Source organism: Misgurnus anguillicaudatus, chromosome 5, assembly GCF_027580225.2.
Source record: "Misgurnus anguillicaudatus chromosome 5, ASM2758022v2, whole genome shotgun sequence".
NCBI lineage: Eukaryota > Metazoa > Chordata > Actinopteri > Cypriniformes > Cobitidae > Misgurnus > Misgurnus anguillicaudatus.
Genome location: NC_073341.2, coordinates 30,649,162 through 30,667,494, shown reverse-complemented (window position 1 = coordinate 30,667,494; position 18,333 = coordinate 30,649,162). Strand labels below are relative to the sequence as shown.

Genomic DNA, 18,333 nt, shown 5'->3' with positions numbered 1-18,333 from the left:
TATTTTTTATGTGATTAATTACGATTAATCTTTGCTCAGCACTAGCAATTTTAAACTGCATTTAAACTGTAAACTGTAAAGTCTATTAAATTCAGGAAAATCCTAAAATATTTTCTTCAAAAAACTTAATTTCTTCTCTACTGAACAAAGAAAGACACAAACATATTGGATGACATGGGGTGGATTTTTGTTTTATGAAAGTGGAATATTCCTTTAAAGCAGCTTAAATTTGTAAACTTTGTTGGAGAAACGTAACTAAACTGAGTATGTTAAACAGCAAACACAGACACGTAGACCGCCATTGCTGTTATGGTTGCGAAGGACTTACACATGCTTGTAGGCTAAACGCGTAATATGCATGCGCAATGATGTTTTTGCTGTTTACACGGAAATTATGATGCCATTGTTTTCAAAAATGTGCACTCTGAAACCCATTTTCAAAAATAGTGTTTTTAGGAACCTAAAATGCCATTTAGGTTGGGCTTGAGTAGTGTCTTCCAAGTATGCTGCACCAAGATTTGATGCACATCGCCAGCGACTAGCAATGGTGGAGCGATGCGATCCCTTTCATTTCAATGAAAGCTTGGTGACTTCTGGCAAAACAAGTGACAGTGACGTGTCCAACTATGTGACAAAGTGGAAAACAGTTCAACTTCATGCAAATGACAAGCAACTTTTGGGAGAGACCATTAAAGCAACACTATGTAGTTTTTTTACCTTTAAATAATGTCTCTAAAATTATTTCAGTGATAGAACAACTTTTAACTGGACAAATTGTACTGTTGTCGCAACCTGAGCAGCCTCCTAGCTGCTACAAGCACACTCTGAAAGTGGCGGTGAAGGGTAGAGCACACAGCCCCGCCCCTCCCCCTGATACCAGGCACTGTTGGGCTTTTCAACCACATGGGGGAGCTGTAAGTCATTTTTACATGGAAACTACATAGTGTTGCTATAATGAGAGTGAAGCAGTAAAGTTCAGTACAGGTTGCTGGCGATATGCACGCACAGTTACTGTAAAGATAACTGTAGTTGTTACATACTTACATACTTGGTCGTTCTCCTTAGCAAATATTTGTTTGATCAGAGCCTGGTGGTTAACCAGTCTGTCTTAAAATTAAACATAATCTGCCAAGTTTCTATCGACAACAATCTCTTACTGTATACAGGGCCATAGCTGTAAAATACATTTTAAAGCATGACAAAAATAAAACATCTGGCGTAATTGAAAACATTTACAAATTAGTCTACAGACTCTCACCCTGGCAGACAGGTGAAGAAAAACGTGATGTATGCAAGTCAGATATATAATGCACGTGTCTGTTTCCTGCTGTGAAGATTGTGTAGCAGCTTGGCCCTCAGCAGGGAAACCTTCATCATGAATCCATCATCTGCCACCCTGCCCTCAAGCATCCCTCCCACCATCTCCAACACCCACAAGGCTGGCACTGAAGCCGGGGTGAAAAAATCTCCCACCGCACGACTCACGAGTCTGATAAGCAAATAAATGTTAGGAGTCCCTCGAACAGCTGGTGGTGAGACCTGACGTAAGCAAAGAGGGAGGCAGGAAGATTAAATTCCAGAGGAAGCCATGTGAAACATTTCTGATTAACTTTAATAAGTGCCAGCCATCCCAGAGGACGTCAACAGTTAAATAAAGTCAATTCAGAGGTGTTAAAACTCTCACTCCATATTAGAGTAATGTGTTTGAAATAGACATGAAATGTAAAAACAAAAGCTTGGAAATAATGTCACTTGCAGTGAATAAAGTGAAGAAACAACCCACGTCGCTCTCTGGATGAGCTGACCACAATTCTGGGAAACATCTGAGCTTTATACGGGTACGTCCATATGTGAATCATCAGGATCACACCCAGCTGTAAACACTTGTTTCTAACTGAGTTACCAGACTTAAACTATAAAACCAACGCGAAATGGGACAACAAACCAGTGAAAAAGCTCACACAAGAGATTGAGCTTATACAAAATGCTGGAATATTGGGTCAAAATGGGACAAACCCAACTGTTGGGTTAGAAATTGACCTGTAATGTATGCTGGGTTTCTTTAACCCAAAATGCTTGGGTTCAAACATTTCTGGGTTCATTTAACCCATTGGTTGGGTTTGTACTTTTTTGGGCTAGAATAACCAAGCATTTTTTATACAGTCAAAAATCCCAGCTTGTGTCAAATCCAACAATCAGATAGGACCAAAACAAGATTTAAAAATGCAAGACTGCAATAAATTGCTATACCATTGCTGAAACAAAAGCAGGTTTTGTGTGTGGTAAAAATGCTTCTCAAGCATGACAAACAACTTTTGTCTATTCAGAATGTACAGTGATGCAAAACATGACACTCAACAATGCTGAGTATCAAGCAATTTGCCATCTGAGATGAGCTTTAAAAACGATGTAATCTCTCTCTTTATGCTAATGCTGACACATTTTGAACTAAAACCTTAAGGTTTGAGCTCAAATCAAAACAGCTCCCGGATTCTCCATGAAATAAAGAGCTTTTATTGAGGCTTATGACTCGTTGCTAGGCAACTGCCTGGCTCAGGTTGTCGGCCAGATATTGAGATTTCTTTCTCGCCTGGTGGTAACTTCCTCCCAAATATTTTTAGAAGTGGGAATCACCAAAGCTTTTAAAATGTTTGCAAGCTTCTTTATAAATGCGAATTCACACTTTTACAGACAACAAGGAACTAGATCACTGCTCTGCTTACTATAAATATATGAATTCACCTGCACTACTTCAGGTTATAATGCTCTAGATTCAAAGGTCTGTCTCCACCCATTTAGTGTAAATGACATAACCTTGCATACTAAAAATATGCTTAGAGCATTAAAACAGTCTGCATAGGAGATATGTTTTCTATTATCTCATCCTTGTTGTAAACAACCAGCCCAAACAATAATTTAATACCAGTCATAAAGTTCAGCACTACATTTGAAATTGATTAAAAGGCTGCACTTTAATCATCCATTTTAAAGTAAATGTTAATATTTCATTATACTTTAATTAAACTTTACCCTGACTTAATTAAATAAATAAACAATTCCCAAAAGACCAACATTTTCATTAACTATAAAAACAAAAAAATCCATATTTTGGAATGAATATTACTAAGGTGTCACTAAGGGTTAATTGATGACTAAAAAAAATCGGTCATCATTTATTCAATCTCATGTCATTCCAAACTCATATGACTTTCTTAATCTGTGAATAAAAAAAGATTTTAAAGAATGTCGCCTCATTATTTCCCAGGCGTTTTACAATTGGGATCAAATTTGAATCTCCATTGACTTGTTGCTTGTCATATTGTATGATTGACATCCTTAAAGATATTTTCAAAATATCTTAAAAGTAATACAGGTTTGAAACGGAATGCAGGTGAGGAGGTGAAAGAATTTCATTAAGGGGTAAATATTAGTACCTCAAAGGTACATACTGGTATCAAATGTATAAATATATGTATACATTTCAGGGTTTCCAGTAGCCTGGGTGCCAGCCGATCTTAGCCCCGCCCACAAGATTTTGTAAACGGGAAGATGGGTCTGGGGTTTCTGCGTTGAGAAGCTACTATGCTAGGACAAATGCTGGTCGAACCAATCAAATTGTCAGGGCGGGCTTTATACGATGATGGACAGATAATCAACAGTAACGTAATGAACCACGTCACCAAAGAGCGCGCGTGTTGAATGGCTGCCGCTGTAGAGTTCAGATGTGTGGATTCTGACATTGAGTCTGTTCTAAAAGATATCGACAGAGCATTGATTTTAAAAAAGGAACAGAGAAACGCGAGCAGGGCATTTGTTGATATTTTTGCCGTCCTTCCTATTCGGCAAAAGTTGGTCGCAACTGAAATGGCAAACGTTATCACGGCGATGCAACTCAGCGTGCACGACGAGATGGATATAATTAGCGGTCGTTGCCAGCTTCTTTTCGGAAGCCCGGAATCGTGGTTGCTGAATAAGTGGAGGGACATGCTAGGCTCCAATATTTTCAAGCAAACGTAATGGGTATCGTCGTGGATGAAGTTCACCTAACGTACAAATGGTAAGAGATAGTCTTACTCTATGACTTAGTAAATACTTCATGTTGTGATATAAACGAAATGTTGTAAACATAATAGGTGTTGATGTACATTCGCTAACTCAGTATAATCACAATGTTAGTGTCATTGTAGCGAAATAACTAGCAGTTCGGTCAGGCTGCAAAGACGTAATTTCAACATACGTCACACACTTCGTTGCTCTGATTGGTCGTAGGTCTATCCAATTGAGTGCAGAGGCATTTTTCGGTTAAGACACGCCTCATAATTATAGCTCAATGGAGCGGTATCAGACTCAAATTCTTGACTAGAATTGAGTATGGCAACGTCAGGCTAGGTTTCCAGCAGAAAATGTGTTAGTTAAGGTGGTAGGGTTGTGCGGGTGGGCGGGGCCGGGGGCATGGGAATCAAAGGGGCGGGGCGTACACGTCATGATGAAAATATTTTTATTTAAAACACTCAAATAAAACTCAATTTTGAAGAAACTATGACGGAAAATGGACACATACTAGATTAGTAATTAAAGGAACAGTATGTAGGATTGTGGCCAAAACTGGTACTGCAATCACAAAACTTGTGGCTAAAACTGGTACTGCAATCACACAACTGGTGGCCAATACACAAAATGACAACATAAACATCAGTTGAGGGCTGCAGCTCCACTTTTTAAATGACAATATCCTGGCCCGACCACTGTTGTCAGTGATATAAGTACTTGAAATGAAAAATTTTTCTTAATGTCTAGTGACATATCAGGGACATTTTATGATTAATTGATATAAATTTCTTACATACTGTTCCTTTAATTAAATGTTTTATCAACTGGCTAGTTATCCTACAGACAGTGACGGACTATGTCTTTCTCTCATTTCGACCATGTGGCACGCGTGCCCACTCGCGGTGTGAAGCGCGTCCACGCTATTCTCCGAGATGTGCAGCGAATTTTTTTTGGGACGACCTAGTTAAGGTGGTAGGGTTTCCCAGCTTAGGTGGGCCGCCCGAACTGAAAAGTGCTGCGGGAAACCCTGCATTTATCAAATGTATACAATCAATACAGTTAGGACCTTTTTAAAGAGTAAAACCCCAGTGACAGTTTGGGACATTTTTCGACATTATTGTATTCACCATTGTTAAAGGAATGTAAATGAAAAATGACAAGTTGGGTTCAAAACCAGTCAAACCAATTCAATTGTCTTCATCAGCCAGTTATGTTCAGTGAAGTTTTGGTTTTTTTTAACTGGTTGAGCAGTACTGGCTTAAATTAAAGGCGGAGTCCACGATGTTTGAAAAATGCTTTGGAAAAGGAGACGGGCCGACTACCAAAACACACTTATAGCCAATCAGCAGTAAGGAGCGTGTCTACCAACCGACATCCTTGGCGGGTTGCGTATGTGTGGGGCGGGTCTATCAACAGAAGGTCCAGATTCTATTGGGGTAGGGGCGTGTTTGTTTAGGTGATTTCAAATATCAACATTGGCTTTCAAACATCGTGGACTCCGCCTTTAACCTCTTTTAAAATTATACAAATATGATTAAAGCAGCAATCTGCATTAATAAGTGTTTTAGGTGATTGGCCTTTCATTGATTTAATGTTTACCTGAGCATTACATACATTTATATAGTAAATAAGGCTTGACAGCTAAAAGATATTGCTATCCCATAGCTTTATAGAGCATCATGGTTTTAAAAGATTATTATATTTATTTATCGTATCAGAATATGTCAAACTGAAAGACTGAAACTTGCCTGTTTTCCTTTTACAATAGTCATAAAAGTTACCGTCAAAAAAGTATGCAAGAAAAATATTACAACCATAAATACTAGGAGTGCTGTGTTGAGCAACAAGTAGCAGTTAGATAAAAATTCAACCTGCAGCAACTTAACAATATTTTAGATCGAAATTTACAGTTATATATCTAACAACTACACATTATATTAGGCAGCAGTGTAATCAAAAATCATGAAAAAGCCATTTTAAATAAATAAATAAATAAATAATGGAAGGAATGGGATAAAACAGTTAAAAGTTTGAGATCTATGGGAATCCTGTATTTATTTTATGCTTAGTTTACACAAACTTGTTCAAAACAGGATGGCATTTCCCCTTTATTGCCGCAACAATGCAAGACAACTTTAAACAACAGACAAACACCTGTGTACAGTAACTTTACAACACTCACCCAGCATAATGCGCTTTTATTTTCACATACTCCGAGGGTAAATCCATCATCGATCCGTTGCTTACAGGCATTATTAACTCCAAAAGTCTAAAACACTTTCCTGAGGCAGAAAAATACACAACCTGTGTTTATAAGAAGACGATATCAGATGTAAAGTGGCATGACTCCGAATAAACACTATAATAGTGGCTTCGTGGTCACTCTTGTCTCTATTACTTTCAATGTCACGTCACAGCCGAGGATTGCCTTTTGCCCACTGAAAGGATCCATATCCCGAACGCGTTATTCAGACTCTTTCCGGTACGCTGAATTTTACGGCTACACTACAGTGCATTTGCTATGGTAACTCTTAGGGGCGGAGAGACAGACAGGGAGAGTGAGAGCAACGGTAAAGTATGGCTACTTCCAGATCTGGATTGGCCTCGGAATCCACCTGTTGGACAGCTTCTGTGGGACAATCCGCGCGAGACGCGTTCGTTGGTTTCGTGCTGTCTCGATGCAATAATTCAAAGTATTCTTGACATCATCGTAGAATAACGCGTCACTATTATTGTTCTATTCGAACAGTTATGACGTCGTTGTCTAACGTACGGACTCCGCGGGCGAGATATCCGCAGGTGGATAACGGTACACACCGTGTGGGTCCAGTCGGTCCCTCTCTCGCGACAGACTGAATGCTTATCCAATTAAAAAGAAGTAGGCCGCTGAGGGTTGTGCTCACATTGCAAGATGCAGAAAAGTAGCCTACTTGGGCAGTTTTAGTATGGATTCACATAGGCACTGTAATAAACTTACGTTGGATAAAAATTCAAAATAAGTTTTCTTTGCGTACAAGCTTTTTCTTTCAAAATGATTTTTTAAATATTTAATCATTTTGTTTTATATATTTAGAATAACCATTTTATAAGTACATTTAAAAGACAGGACAAATTGGAGTAAATTAATGTTTTTAAACTTTTCTTTGTTTTAAAGTAGAAGTTTGCGGTCGATTTTTGCTGAGATTTCGCTTTTAGTTAAATGGGACATTTCACAAGACTTTTTAAGATGTAAAATAAAACTTTGGTGTCCCCCTATAATATATAAGAAATTTTGGCTCAAATACTATATAGATAATTTATTATAACATGCTAAAAATGCCACTTTGTAGGTGTGAGCAAAATGTGCAATTTATGGGTGTGTCCTGTTAAATGCAAATGAGTTAATCTCTGCACCAAATGGCAGTGTCGTGGTTGTATAGTGCAGATTATCCCCTTCTGACATCACAAGAGCCAAATTTCAATTACCTATTTTTTCACATGCTTGGTTTACTAAAACTAAGTTACGGGGTTGATTTTTTACACATTTTCTAGGTTGGTAGAAGCACTGGTGTCCCAATTATAGCACTTAAACATGGAAAAAGTCAGACTTTCATGAAATGTCCCCTTTAAGTAACTGTCAGTCCAAACTTATCCTAATGCAGTATTTCAAATTAAGACATAACTTTATGCACAAACACGTTTACAAAAAGTGTTTTTGTCACTATATGCAAATTTAGCCTTGTTTGACTTCCACCATGAGGCTGAAAAGTGTAAAGACAACAAAAGCTAATTAAAAGAGTCTGTATTAATTGTTGCTTTTTTCAGTTTGTTTTAGAATCAAATTTGACCTTCTCTTATATTAATATTTTTAATATTAAAAATATTTGTGTTACTTTGAACTTTAGTTTTTGTAACATTGTTTCAGCCCCGCTGAACTGAATGCGCCAAACTAATAGTTTAATGTTAACCCACATTGTGTTTTTGTAATCTGTCGAATTAATATAGGCTTTTGTGTTTATTTGTCTAGTAGTTCATTTCAAATTCTATTGAGCCCGAAAAGGTCTTGCTATTGTGAAGTCATGCTGATGTAATGCTCATGTTTATCCACTAGGTGTCATTACAGGCTTCTTGCAGACATATAGATATGCATAGCAACGAAAAGTGTATATCATGTGAATGTGTAAAACATACATTTTGAATAGTTACCGATGTGATTTTGTGATCATACGGAAGCCAAATACTTTTTTTAATACCTTATGGCTTGATTTTGTTCACTGGCTTTCACCTTGAATTATTATTATTATTATTATTATTTTTAAATCTATGGACTTGGTTTTGAACAATAACAATGATGACTGTTTGGTTAACAATATTATTTTTTATTATTTGAAATTTATGGTATGCAACGATTCTTCAGTTGTAATGTAAAGGTGTATTGTAGGTACCATGTTATTTTTACATCAAAAATTGCTTAATGATAACTCATTACTCATTACAAAAAGAATCAACATATTTGATAACGATAAAGCTAACATGTTATATTTAGAGATTAGTAGAAATTAAATAAATATAATTGAAAACTATAATGACGACAAACTATTTTACACACACCCTGTGCATGTGCAATTTTCCCTTTGAAATAAAAAAAATGTATTTCAAATTTCAAGTTTTATTTTAAACTTTTTAAAATAAAAGTCCTTGAGCTACTCAACGTGCTGCATGTTTATGCGCAAGTGTTGCTGCTCAACACTTGCAGCGACGTCACAGCTCATACAACCACGTTCAACTCTTCCGCAACATGATGGTGTTTGTGAAAATATCTCAAGCGAAAAGAACACCAATTAAAAAAACACTACCGAATACAGATATATGCCGTTATAAATTGTAAACGCGATCGTATTTAGTATTTTTTATCGCTTTACAAAGAACTCTCCTCACTTTAGGGCAGCGTTAGCATATTAGCCGTCCAGTACTACATTAAGATTCCGAATCTAAATAGTTTCGTGATAGTTGTTATTATTCAGTATTATGTTTTTCAACATGATATATGATCGATAATGTTATTGTGTCGGTCACGTGTTTATGAACATGGACAGCGTCGGTATTTAGAAGTGCTAAAGTTAGTTAGCCAGCTAGCTGACGAAACTGAAGTGCTATGCATCAACTTGTTTCTGCTCCGCAAACCGGTATCACAACAAACCGAGACGTTAAGTTAAACTTCAGCTTTCGGGTTACTGACATTGTTACTGAGTCCGTCAGTTAGTTATTAAATGAGTTGGAAGCCCTGGTACATGGGCAATGCACAATGTCGAGGTTTCTCCTGAGCCTGGTAATGCTAGGTTAGTGTCATTTTATTTATTTAACGCTTTGAAAGAAATTACTAAATGTAATGAAAAAGTGTACACAAGAGTTTAAATTATGACATTGACTTTTGATAACATTGTTTGGTGCATATACTTAAATGACACACTGTTATACTGAGATAATGGTTGTAACAACTTACAATGCACTGTTGTTCTCGATCAGGATGTAAAGTTGCTGTCAAGGATGTTCATGCATTTGGTGAGTTTAATGATGATGTCATCCCCTGAAACACTTATCAGTATGCTTCTAATATGGATTACGTCTATTTACACTCACTCAATGACTTTCCAATATTTCCACAGATGAATCGATCACGAGACTTTGGAATGACAGACCAGGAGAACGGTGCTTAGGGAGGGTGGAGGTGCGTCATGGGCATCAGTGGGGAACTGTTTGCCAGCGGGGTTGGGATATGGAGGATGCCGCGGTGGTTTGTAGAGAGCTCGACTGTGGCTTTGTGTTGGATGTCCCGAATGGCGCTCGGTTCGGCCGGTCCAGCGGAGATGTGTTGTGGAGGAATGTGAAATGCTCGGGCGACGAGTTTGCCCTTGACCTTTGTGAGCGCACCCTCGATGAGGGATTGTGTTCACATAATGAAGATGCTGGAGTGGAGTGCACAGGTAAACATAAAATTGATTTGAATGGCATTGGATGCCTTTTTGTATATATGTGTACATTTTTCGAAATTTCTTCCTGAACCAGGTAAACTTCCTGTGCCTACCTTGTCTATTCACTCTCGCTTCTACGCCTACGCAGCCGGAGAGGCTGTTCACTTTAAATGCACCGCCCCATACTGGCAGTCTGTCATTGACTTCCATCTGTACAAAAGAGGTGTGAGCACTCCACTGGTGACCCAGCGAGCTGATCCCAGGCAGATGACGGTGGATCTGATCCTGTCAGACCTGGAAATCTCTCACCAGGGCAGCTACAGTTGTCTGTACGGGATTCACAGCAAAGTGGATAACTCGCCCTCAGGAAACTCTCCACATAGCAACTTTATCAACATCACAGTCTGTAAGTCTGCCAAATGCATAAATGGTGACCACATACAGTAACAGTATTTTTCAGTTTTTCTTATTAGAATATAAAATCTTTATGCAGTATTAAAAACCAAATAGAGGTACCAAGTGTGACCTCTGCGATCAATAGCAGGAACCTGCAGGCTCTCTTAAACCTTATTGCACAAGTTTTTATAAAAAAAAGTGTTTTTCGCGACATCCAGACTAACCTATATTTTCTACCTTCAGTGGAAATTCACACTCCCCAAATTTGGTACAACACCTCTCCTGAAGCTCGGCCAGGTTGGGTCATCCGGGGACACAGCTTTAACGTCACCTGCTCCGCTCAGCCACAGTACCCGGGAGGTTCTTTCCAGCTGCGGCTTATCAGACCCAATGGGACCGTCCGTCACTCATTGCCAGCCCTTTCTCCGTCAGTCACTTTCACCTTTTCCAATGCCCAATCTAATAATGAGGGTTACTACTGTTGCCTATACAAGGTTCAGACCGGGGAGCGGACATTTGTCTCTAGAGAGAGTCAGCCTTTACCCATCTCAATACGGGGTGAGTCAGTGTCCTTTGTTTTGCTGTGTCACACTTCTATCATAGGTGGATATTAGGTTTAGCTCTAGATTATGAATCTGATCTGACAAACCTGGGATTATTCATTTTAAAGGTATTAAAGGAAGACACCACTGCTTTTCAATATTTTACTATGTTCTTGCCTCAACTTGGACAAATTAATCTTTTTTCGGTGGGTGCACTTAATCTTTGTGCAGCGTGTTGTGAATGTGTTGGCATTTGGCGTAGCCCCATTCATTCCTTGGGATCCAGGCAGGGATGAATTTGGAAGCCATGAAACACTTCCATGTTTTCCATATTTAAAGACTGTTACATGAGTAGTTACACGGGTGAGTATGGTGGCACAAAATAAAAAATAAAAAATTTTCAGCAGATAAAAATTAGAGCTATATTGTATGGCAGAAAAGCACTTAGTTTGCAGCACTTTGGCCTCGGGCACAGTAATATTGACGGAAGTTTGAGCGAGAGGGGGATTAGTCAGGAGTGATGATTTTGCTGCGCACCGAGGTCGAAGTGCTGCAGATTGCAAACTTTTCCGCCATACAATATGGTTCTCGTTTTTTATCCGCTTAGAAGATTACCACGTTTTATTTTGTGCCACCATACTTACTCGTGTAACTACTCATGCAACAGGGAAAACATGGAAAGGTTTGGTGGCTTTTGGGTTCGCCCCTGTTTGGATCCTAAGGAGTGGAGGGGTCTGGGCTTGGTGCTAGCACGTTCACAATGTGCTGTACAAAGATTAAGTGCACACATTGAAAAAGATAGGTATGTATTAATTTGTCCAGGTTGAGGTAGGAACATGGTAAATTATTGAAAAAATGTGGTGTTTTCCTTTAAAATCCTAATTTGTGTTATATGTTTTGCTATTATATTTTTATTTTAGAAGTGGATCCAGTATTGAGTCCGGTGGTAATCAGTTTAGTGGTGTCTGGTTTGACGTTTGTGGTGGCAACGTGTGCCATTCTGATTGTTGCCAAAGTGTACTGCAAGAGAGTAAGGAAACCCACGGAACTGGAACGAGAGAGCAGGACCTGTAAGAAACTTTAGGATTACAAAGATATATTTAGTTTAGTTTGAATTGAAATAAGTAATTTTTTATTATTTCAGGTGTTGACAATACATACATTGCCTTGACAATCAAGTAATGGGCATGTCGAAAAAAGGTAGTGTATGTTTTTTTTCTTCACATTTTGGTTACATCATACTGCTCCAAACTACTGTACAGTAAATTACACAATAATGATAAAATACAATTGGGTGATTCTCACAAAATCAAGACTTAAAAGGTGTCCAGCATCAGATTTTTTTAAAAAGCCCTTGAAGCCAATTTATTTGCATATATAAGATTAAGGTCTGAACTTACTATAACCATTTTTTAGAGGATTTAAAAAATATTTTCTGTAGAATTTATTTACATTTTAAGATTATCATTATAAAAAATGATCATTACCGCAACATACATTAAATATATGCATTTACAAACTCATGTTTCGGTAATTAGAACTAAAAAGTTGTCTAGGTACTATGACAAACAAAATTTCAACTTTTATCTGGAGAGAAAAAATAAGAACTGCTTACCTGGTAGCCATCTTGAGTGTCACAGTCAATTATGTCCCTTCCAACAATTTTTTTTTAAATGTTAGTTCCTTGAGGGCTTAAACAATGATTGAAAATTATTGTGGAGGATGAGAATTTTTCTTGGACACATTAATATTCATTGTTATCGTCTCTACATTTACCAATGATCACCAACCACCAGTTTATTTACTGTAAATGTTTATAGTATAACATGCACTGAAACTTTTTATTTTTTTAGATTTTTTCATTATAAATATTTCCATGTCAAAGAACCCAAATCCAGTCATGGACACATTGCGGTAATGAAAATTTTCCCTTAAATGTGGAAAAAAACTAAATTGGTTTGTATGATGTAATTTGAAATTATGTGGAAAATAGTAAATGAAGAGATGTTTGTAACTATGTATGCTTCTTATTTGATACTCTTACTTTGCATTTACTTTTTTATTAAAATGTTTCATGACACCTTATAAGTCTAATTTCGTGAGAATCACCCAATTGAATTGTTTCACATAGCATTTTCGGAATATATATTCACATTTATTCATTTGGCAAATGGCTTATTTCAAGGTTCATTGTATATTTTTTCAGAGTAAAATCTGTATGCTAATTTGTTTTGTGCGGTTTTAACAGAGGCTTCCCTAAACTGGTCATGCTGTGTCTACCTGAAGTTTAAGTGACCTGTCTAAGCAAAACTAAACACGGGCTTAAAGTTTATCGATCCACAGAAATCACTGTTTTTCACAATTTGTAATTTTCTGTTGGTTACAATGGCATTGTCATTGGTTAGGGGTTTTCTTTCAAAAATGGAGATGGGATCATTTTGCTGTCTATAAACGCTGACATCACTAGACAAAAAAAGGATGAGACACTAAAAAACTGTTGCACTAACAAGGTTAAAAAGGGCTGTTTTTGGGGGTACCGTATGTCTAACCTCTTATGAGGGCTTCCCAAATTGTTGCAGGTAAAGACTATAAAACTGTGAAATGTTTTTCTTTCAAGTACTCTCGGAGAGCCTTTATAATTTAAAATGATTTATTTATTTTTTGTACTACAATTGTTTTTAAAAACTTTGTGTTAACATTGTTAAGCCACCATATGATCACATTTTTCATTATATTTCTACATTTTAATGTATGTCTTGTTTGTCCTTTATATGAAAATGAGCCCTCTGAATCACCAAATATGATGCTGGATGCTAAAACTGAGGAGAGGGCAAACTTTTCAACACAGAACACAAAATCAATGGTTCTTTTGTTGTGCTCTTTAGTTGTATTTTTGGTACGTCGAAGAGTTTTTTATTTTACCATTAAAAAGTTTACAGTTTTGATTATCACACAAGTTCTGACATTCTTACAATCTAGCTTCAGGATATCTAAACGGAATTCATACTCTTGTCACACAAATATTAAAACTTAATGGTTATTGTAAAAGTATGAACATTAAATCCAGATGGTGTGTATTAAATTGTAAATCTATCTAAAATCTAAAATAAAACTATTTGTTTTGTGTAGCAGTCTAATAAGTGTAAAATTAGTAAAAACAGCTAAAAAAAATGTCAGAAGTATTACTATGAAAAAGTTTGATAGAAACAGACGTATCTTCAACAGGTGCATCCTGTAACACCCACTTCCCTGAAATTTACGAAAGAGTTAGAAAGTCAACTCGACTGATAAAACGTACTCAAAAAAGCATCAAAGCAAAACACTATACAAGTTGTTAAAAAGCACCAATTCTCCTAAATCTGTTTTTGTGTCAAAAACTCTTACATTCAGTTAATAGATGATAAAAGGAAAGGCCCTATGTCAGTCTTTTGATGGGTTCTGCTGGCTCCATATTTATAAAAACTAAGTACAGAAGTCCACCCACAATCAGAAATACTAATATCTGTAACCAAACTGGAACCATTCGTGTTGAATTGCTCTCTGGTGGTTTTTGGCTCTGAGACTCCGGGGGCCAGTTTCTTGTCTGTGACACGTTGTGATATGAGACCTGTGTCCTATTTATAGGAGTCCTTTAAAAAACAGATGTACTGCATTTAGTGATAAGTAAGTTAAGTCAGTATAATTTATTAGAAAAAGAAAACGTACTCATCTGTGTAGTCCCGCCATCTATAATCAGGCTGTGCTCTTGTGCCATAAAAACACTGCTGTTAGTTTTACAATTTTACCAGAACAACTGAACCACTGAAAATTTAAGACTTACCTCTCGTACGCAAAATTATTTTGTTCCTAAAAAATAACAAACGCACAGTGAATATGCCAAAAAAATGAATCAAGATTTTACTAGAGATAGAAGTTTTTGATTTTACTTACTGGTCTGCGATAAGCATAGGTGACGTCATCTATAAGGTAAAGATAAAATGTAAATAAACACATAAGCCAGTGGATCTCAACTTTTTTAACACTTTAATGCCTCACAACAATATTTGAAGACTCGAATAGAAATTTGTATATTTGTTATAAAAATAACATTGCTTTAAGTCTTTATGCCCCCTTGTGGACCTTAGTCTCCTGGTTAAGAAACACATACATGTAGCCAATTTTAGTGCAGAAAAGACACATTTTCATAAACTATGAACTTTACAGACTGACCTGTTTCCTCTCTATAATATGTTCTGTCCGATTGGGGTTTGGGTCTTCTGTGTTTAGCCATGGCTTCTCTCAGCTTCTTCTCATAAAGGGGTCTGGTGGATTCTGCAGATTTTTTACATTTATCAAATATACAAAATACATATATCGTGATTTCAAGGTAAAAAACCCGATACATCTCAAACTGTAGTCACTATATCCGATCATGTTGTACGAAAACGGTTCGTCTTACCGACCACAGGTCCATGTTTTATTCCGTAATCGTCCAGCAGATATCTGATCTCTTCCGCAGATTTATTGCTCAACATCGTCACTAAAACTCAGAGAAAGTGAGTGTATTTAAAGACCAGAAACTTCTCTTTTTTAATGAAACCGAAAACGCAACTGAAACTATGAACAGAACGACCTATGAGCTGTACTAAAACATGGGTTTACTCGTTTATCTGCTGAAGCATAATGTTTGCGATTGAACAAAATGAACACTTAACTTGTTTGCAACTATTATATCGTGTTGAGCATTTAATACACGTAATATATACAATATAAATCTGGCATGGCTGTTCTTACTAGCCCACTTACACATAAACCATATCCGCTTGAGTTGTAAACAATGTGACGCACTTCCGCAAAGCGACCAATCGGGGACGTCTATCAAAAAGTCTTTTTTATCAACAAATCATACGTTTTTAAAGTATTAAAATTATTCATTTTAATGTATTAAATATAATAATAGCACTGCGTTACTTTTACAGTATTGTTGGAATATTAATACAATATAGTATGTAGTATAGTAGTAATATAGTATAATATAATTCAGGATAATAAAGGACATATTATAAGATTATTATTTATAAAAGTAATGATATGTAATATTTACTTAAAAAAAACTATTTCTTGATATGTTTGATATGTAAGCTATGTAAGATATAAGGGTACCCTTGAATAGAGAGACACTCTGGGCTATACAGGTTTTTAAATAGATTTGTTAAAATAAAAGAATACGTTTTAACAGCAATATCCACTAGGGGACAGTAATGGCAACAATATTGATTTTATCAATTCACTTATTGTCTTATTCCTCTATTGAGGAAATGGCATTCTGGTATTTTCTAAATTATGTTAAAGTGCAGTATTACATTAAAGAGGACATATTATGAAAATCTGACTTTTTCCATGTCTAAGTGCTATAATTGGGACCCCAGTGCTTGTATCAACCTAGAAAATGTGAAAAGAACATCCCAGTTACTTAGATTTGGTAAACCATTGTCTTCATTGAAATTTGGCTCCCCTTGTGATGTCAGAATGAGATAATATCGCCCATTTATTTGTACTAACCAACCACAGCACTGCCATTTAGTGCAGAGATCAGCTCATTTGCATCTCACCCAAAAACAGCACATTTTTGCTCACACCTACAAAGTGGCAATTTTGATATGTTATAATAATATATTTGTATTTTAAACAAGAACTTCACATACACACTCTGGGGACACCACCAAAGATTTATTTTACATCTTAATTACAAAGTATTGTGAAATGTCCCTTTAATGTATTCAATATTAGTTTATATTACATATTTATGTATTGTGTGAACTGGTAGTGTCAGTTTACAAACGCTATAATCAGTGTTAGGGAGAGTTATTTTTTGGGCCATTTTTGCCTTTATTGGATAGATAGCAATTATGGAGATGACAGGAAACTATAGAATGAAGAGAGGGGTATGGGATTGGCAAAGGACCTCAAGCCGGGATTCAAACTGGGGTCACCAGAAGTGCGTCTGCACCATGTGTCGGAGCGCCATCCACTACACCATCAGCTCCGACAGGGAGAGTTACTTTTAAAAATAATGCATTACAATATTAAGTTACTCCCCAAAAAAAGTAACTAATTGCATATCTTCGTTACTTTTCATGGAAAGTAATGCTTACGTTACTTTTTAGTTACTTTTGTGTTACTTTTCTTGGCTGAGGCTTGACATCTTTCAGGCCTTGCGGGTGTTTTTTATGACTGAAAAGTTCTGCATTCAGAAATTGCATATTTCATCACAAAAATGTCGAGCTCTGGCCTTCCATTTCATTTTCTGACTCAAACTATTCCCACACAAGTGTGTATGAAAAGAGTGCATAATGTGACTATGTTTAGTTTAATTCAGTGCATTATTTTTTTTATTTAATTAATTAAACTAAAAAAGTAACTTGCATTACTTTTTTGAAAAAGTAACTCAAATATTAATGTATACATTCAAAAAGTAATGCGCTACTTTACTCGTTTCTTCAGAAAAGTAATATTATTATGTAATGCATGTTACTTGTAATGCGTTACCCCCAACACTGCCTATAATAGTTGGGCACTAGAATCCCTAGGCTAGTAAATTCGTAAATTCAACAAATGATAGTCTACGTCCCTTAAAAGTATATTTTATTTAGGGCTTCTGCCTTACACAGCAAGGTCACCTGTTATCATAGTGATGCCTCAGGTGACTGATTATAAGAACAGACGGAATCAGAGCTAAATCGAAGGCCGGCTTCATTTACACATTCTGTGTCCTTTAAATCCCCCCAATTTCCTTTGACTACCTGAGGCACAGTCCTTGTTGTTCTGGGCACATTCAACGGCCCTTGTAAATAAGCAGAAGTCATAACTTGATATCCCATTAGACCGGTGCGGCTCATGTAAGCCGGAGAATGTCACACCATTAGCATTCCACATTGGCCTCAACTTTCAGCTGTAGAGGTAAAATGAACAACGTTGCAGGCAGCAAGTCAATACGCTCTCACACAACCTTTATAATGGGAATCGAATAAAGAGCCGAGCAGAATTTCAAAAACTAAAGGCTGCTCTCTCACTCTAAAGGTCACGCTCATGGTCAAAGTTGTGTCTTTTGATCAAAAAAAGAAGACCTACACCTTACGCCTTGAGTCAAAGTATAAAGATTGTATAAAATGTGTCTTTTAAGAAATTTGTTGAAGCTTTTTGTTTTTTGTTAGCATCTTGATACATTATAGTGTACTAGTTTTAATGTGCTGACTTAAATTTGGGTATAAAATGCAAATTCAGTTTGACATTCCCCACTCCTGTTCAAAATGGTTACATGTGGAGAACTCTTTAAAAAGGAAAGAGTCTGCATTAAAGCACTTTATGATGCTGGATGGTCTTTGAGAGAAATTGACAGACGGTCAAACAATAGC

At 36.7% G+C, this 18,333-nt stretch overlaps 3 protein-coding genes across 5 annotated transcripts in view; 1 reads left to right on the top strand and 2 right to left on the bottom strand.

The window, feature by feature from the left end:
* The window catches only part of prkcz (protein kinase C, zeta), a 116,634-nt gene extending 109,657 nt beyond the window's left edge, over positions 1-6,977 (bottom strand). The window contains exons 1-2 of one of the 2 annotated variants that reach the window (XM_055167153.2): positions 6,449-6,977; positions 6,233-6,332 (exon numbers count right to left, since the gene is read on the bottom strand). In XM_055167153.2, the coding sequence (XP_055023128.1) occupies positions 6,233-6,303 (71 nt within the window). In that variant the 5' untranslated portion in view covers positions 6,304-6,332; positions 6,449-6,977. Of the gene's footprint in view, positions 1-6,232 lie in introns of both variants that reach the window. The other variant, XM_055167152.2, reaches the window with a different exon arrangement.
* Positions 6,978-8,763: 1,786 nt separating this feature from the next.
* Positions 8,764-13,791, top strand: LOC129414316 (uncharacterized). The gene is made up of 7 exons (XM_073868005.1): positions 8,764-9,591; positions 9,696-10,013; positions 10,096-10,407; positions 10,641-10,955; positions 11,860-12,009; positions 12,084-12,139; positions 13,188-13,791. Exons 1-6 carry the CDS (start codon positions 9,534-9,536, stop codon positions 12,119-12,121), a joined length of 1,191 nt encoding a protein of 396 aa, XP_073724106.1. The 5' UTR covers positions 8,764-9,533; the 3' UTR covers positions 12,122-12,139; positions 13,188-13,791.
* Positions 13,792-13,819: 28 nt separating this feature from the next.
* Positions 13,820-15,781, bottom strand: LOC141363977 (uncharacterized). 2 transcript variants are annotated; one of them, XM_073868007.1, is made up of 7 exons: positions 15,725-15,781; positions 15,378-15,458; positions 15,149-15,250; positions 14,870-14,898; positions 14,760-14,785; positions 14,645-14,683; positions 13,820-14,568 (listed from the first exon to the last, which is right to left on the bottom strand). In XM_073868007.1, the coding sequence occupies exons 1-7, from the start codon at positions 15,726-15,728 to the stop codon at positions 14,355-14,357; spliced, it is 495 nt and encodes a 164-aa protein (XP_073724108.1). In that variant the 5' UTR covers positions 15,729-15,781; the 3' UTR covers positions 13,820-14,354. The 2 variants fall into 2 exon arrangements, with proteins under 2 accessions (XP_073724108.1, XP_073724107.1); XM_073868006.1 differs by having other exon boundaries at positions 15,713-15,770.
* Between the last annotated feature and the right edge of the window lie 2,552 nt (positions 15,782-18,333).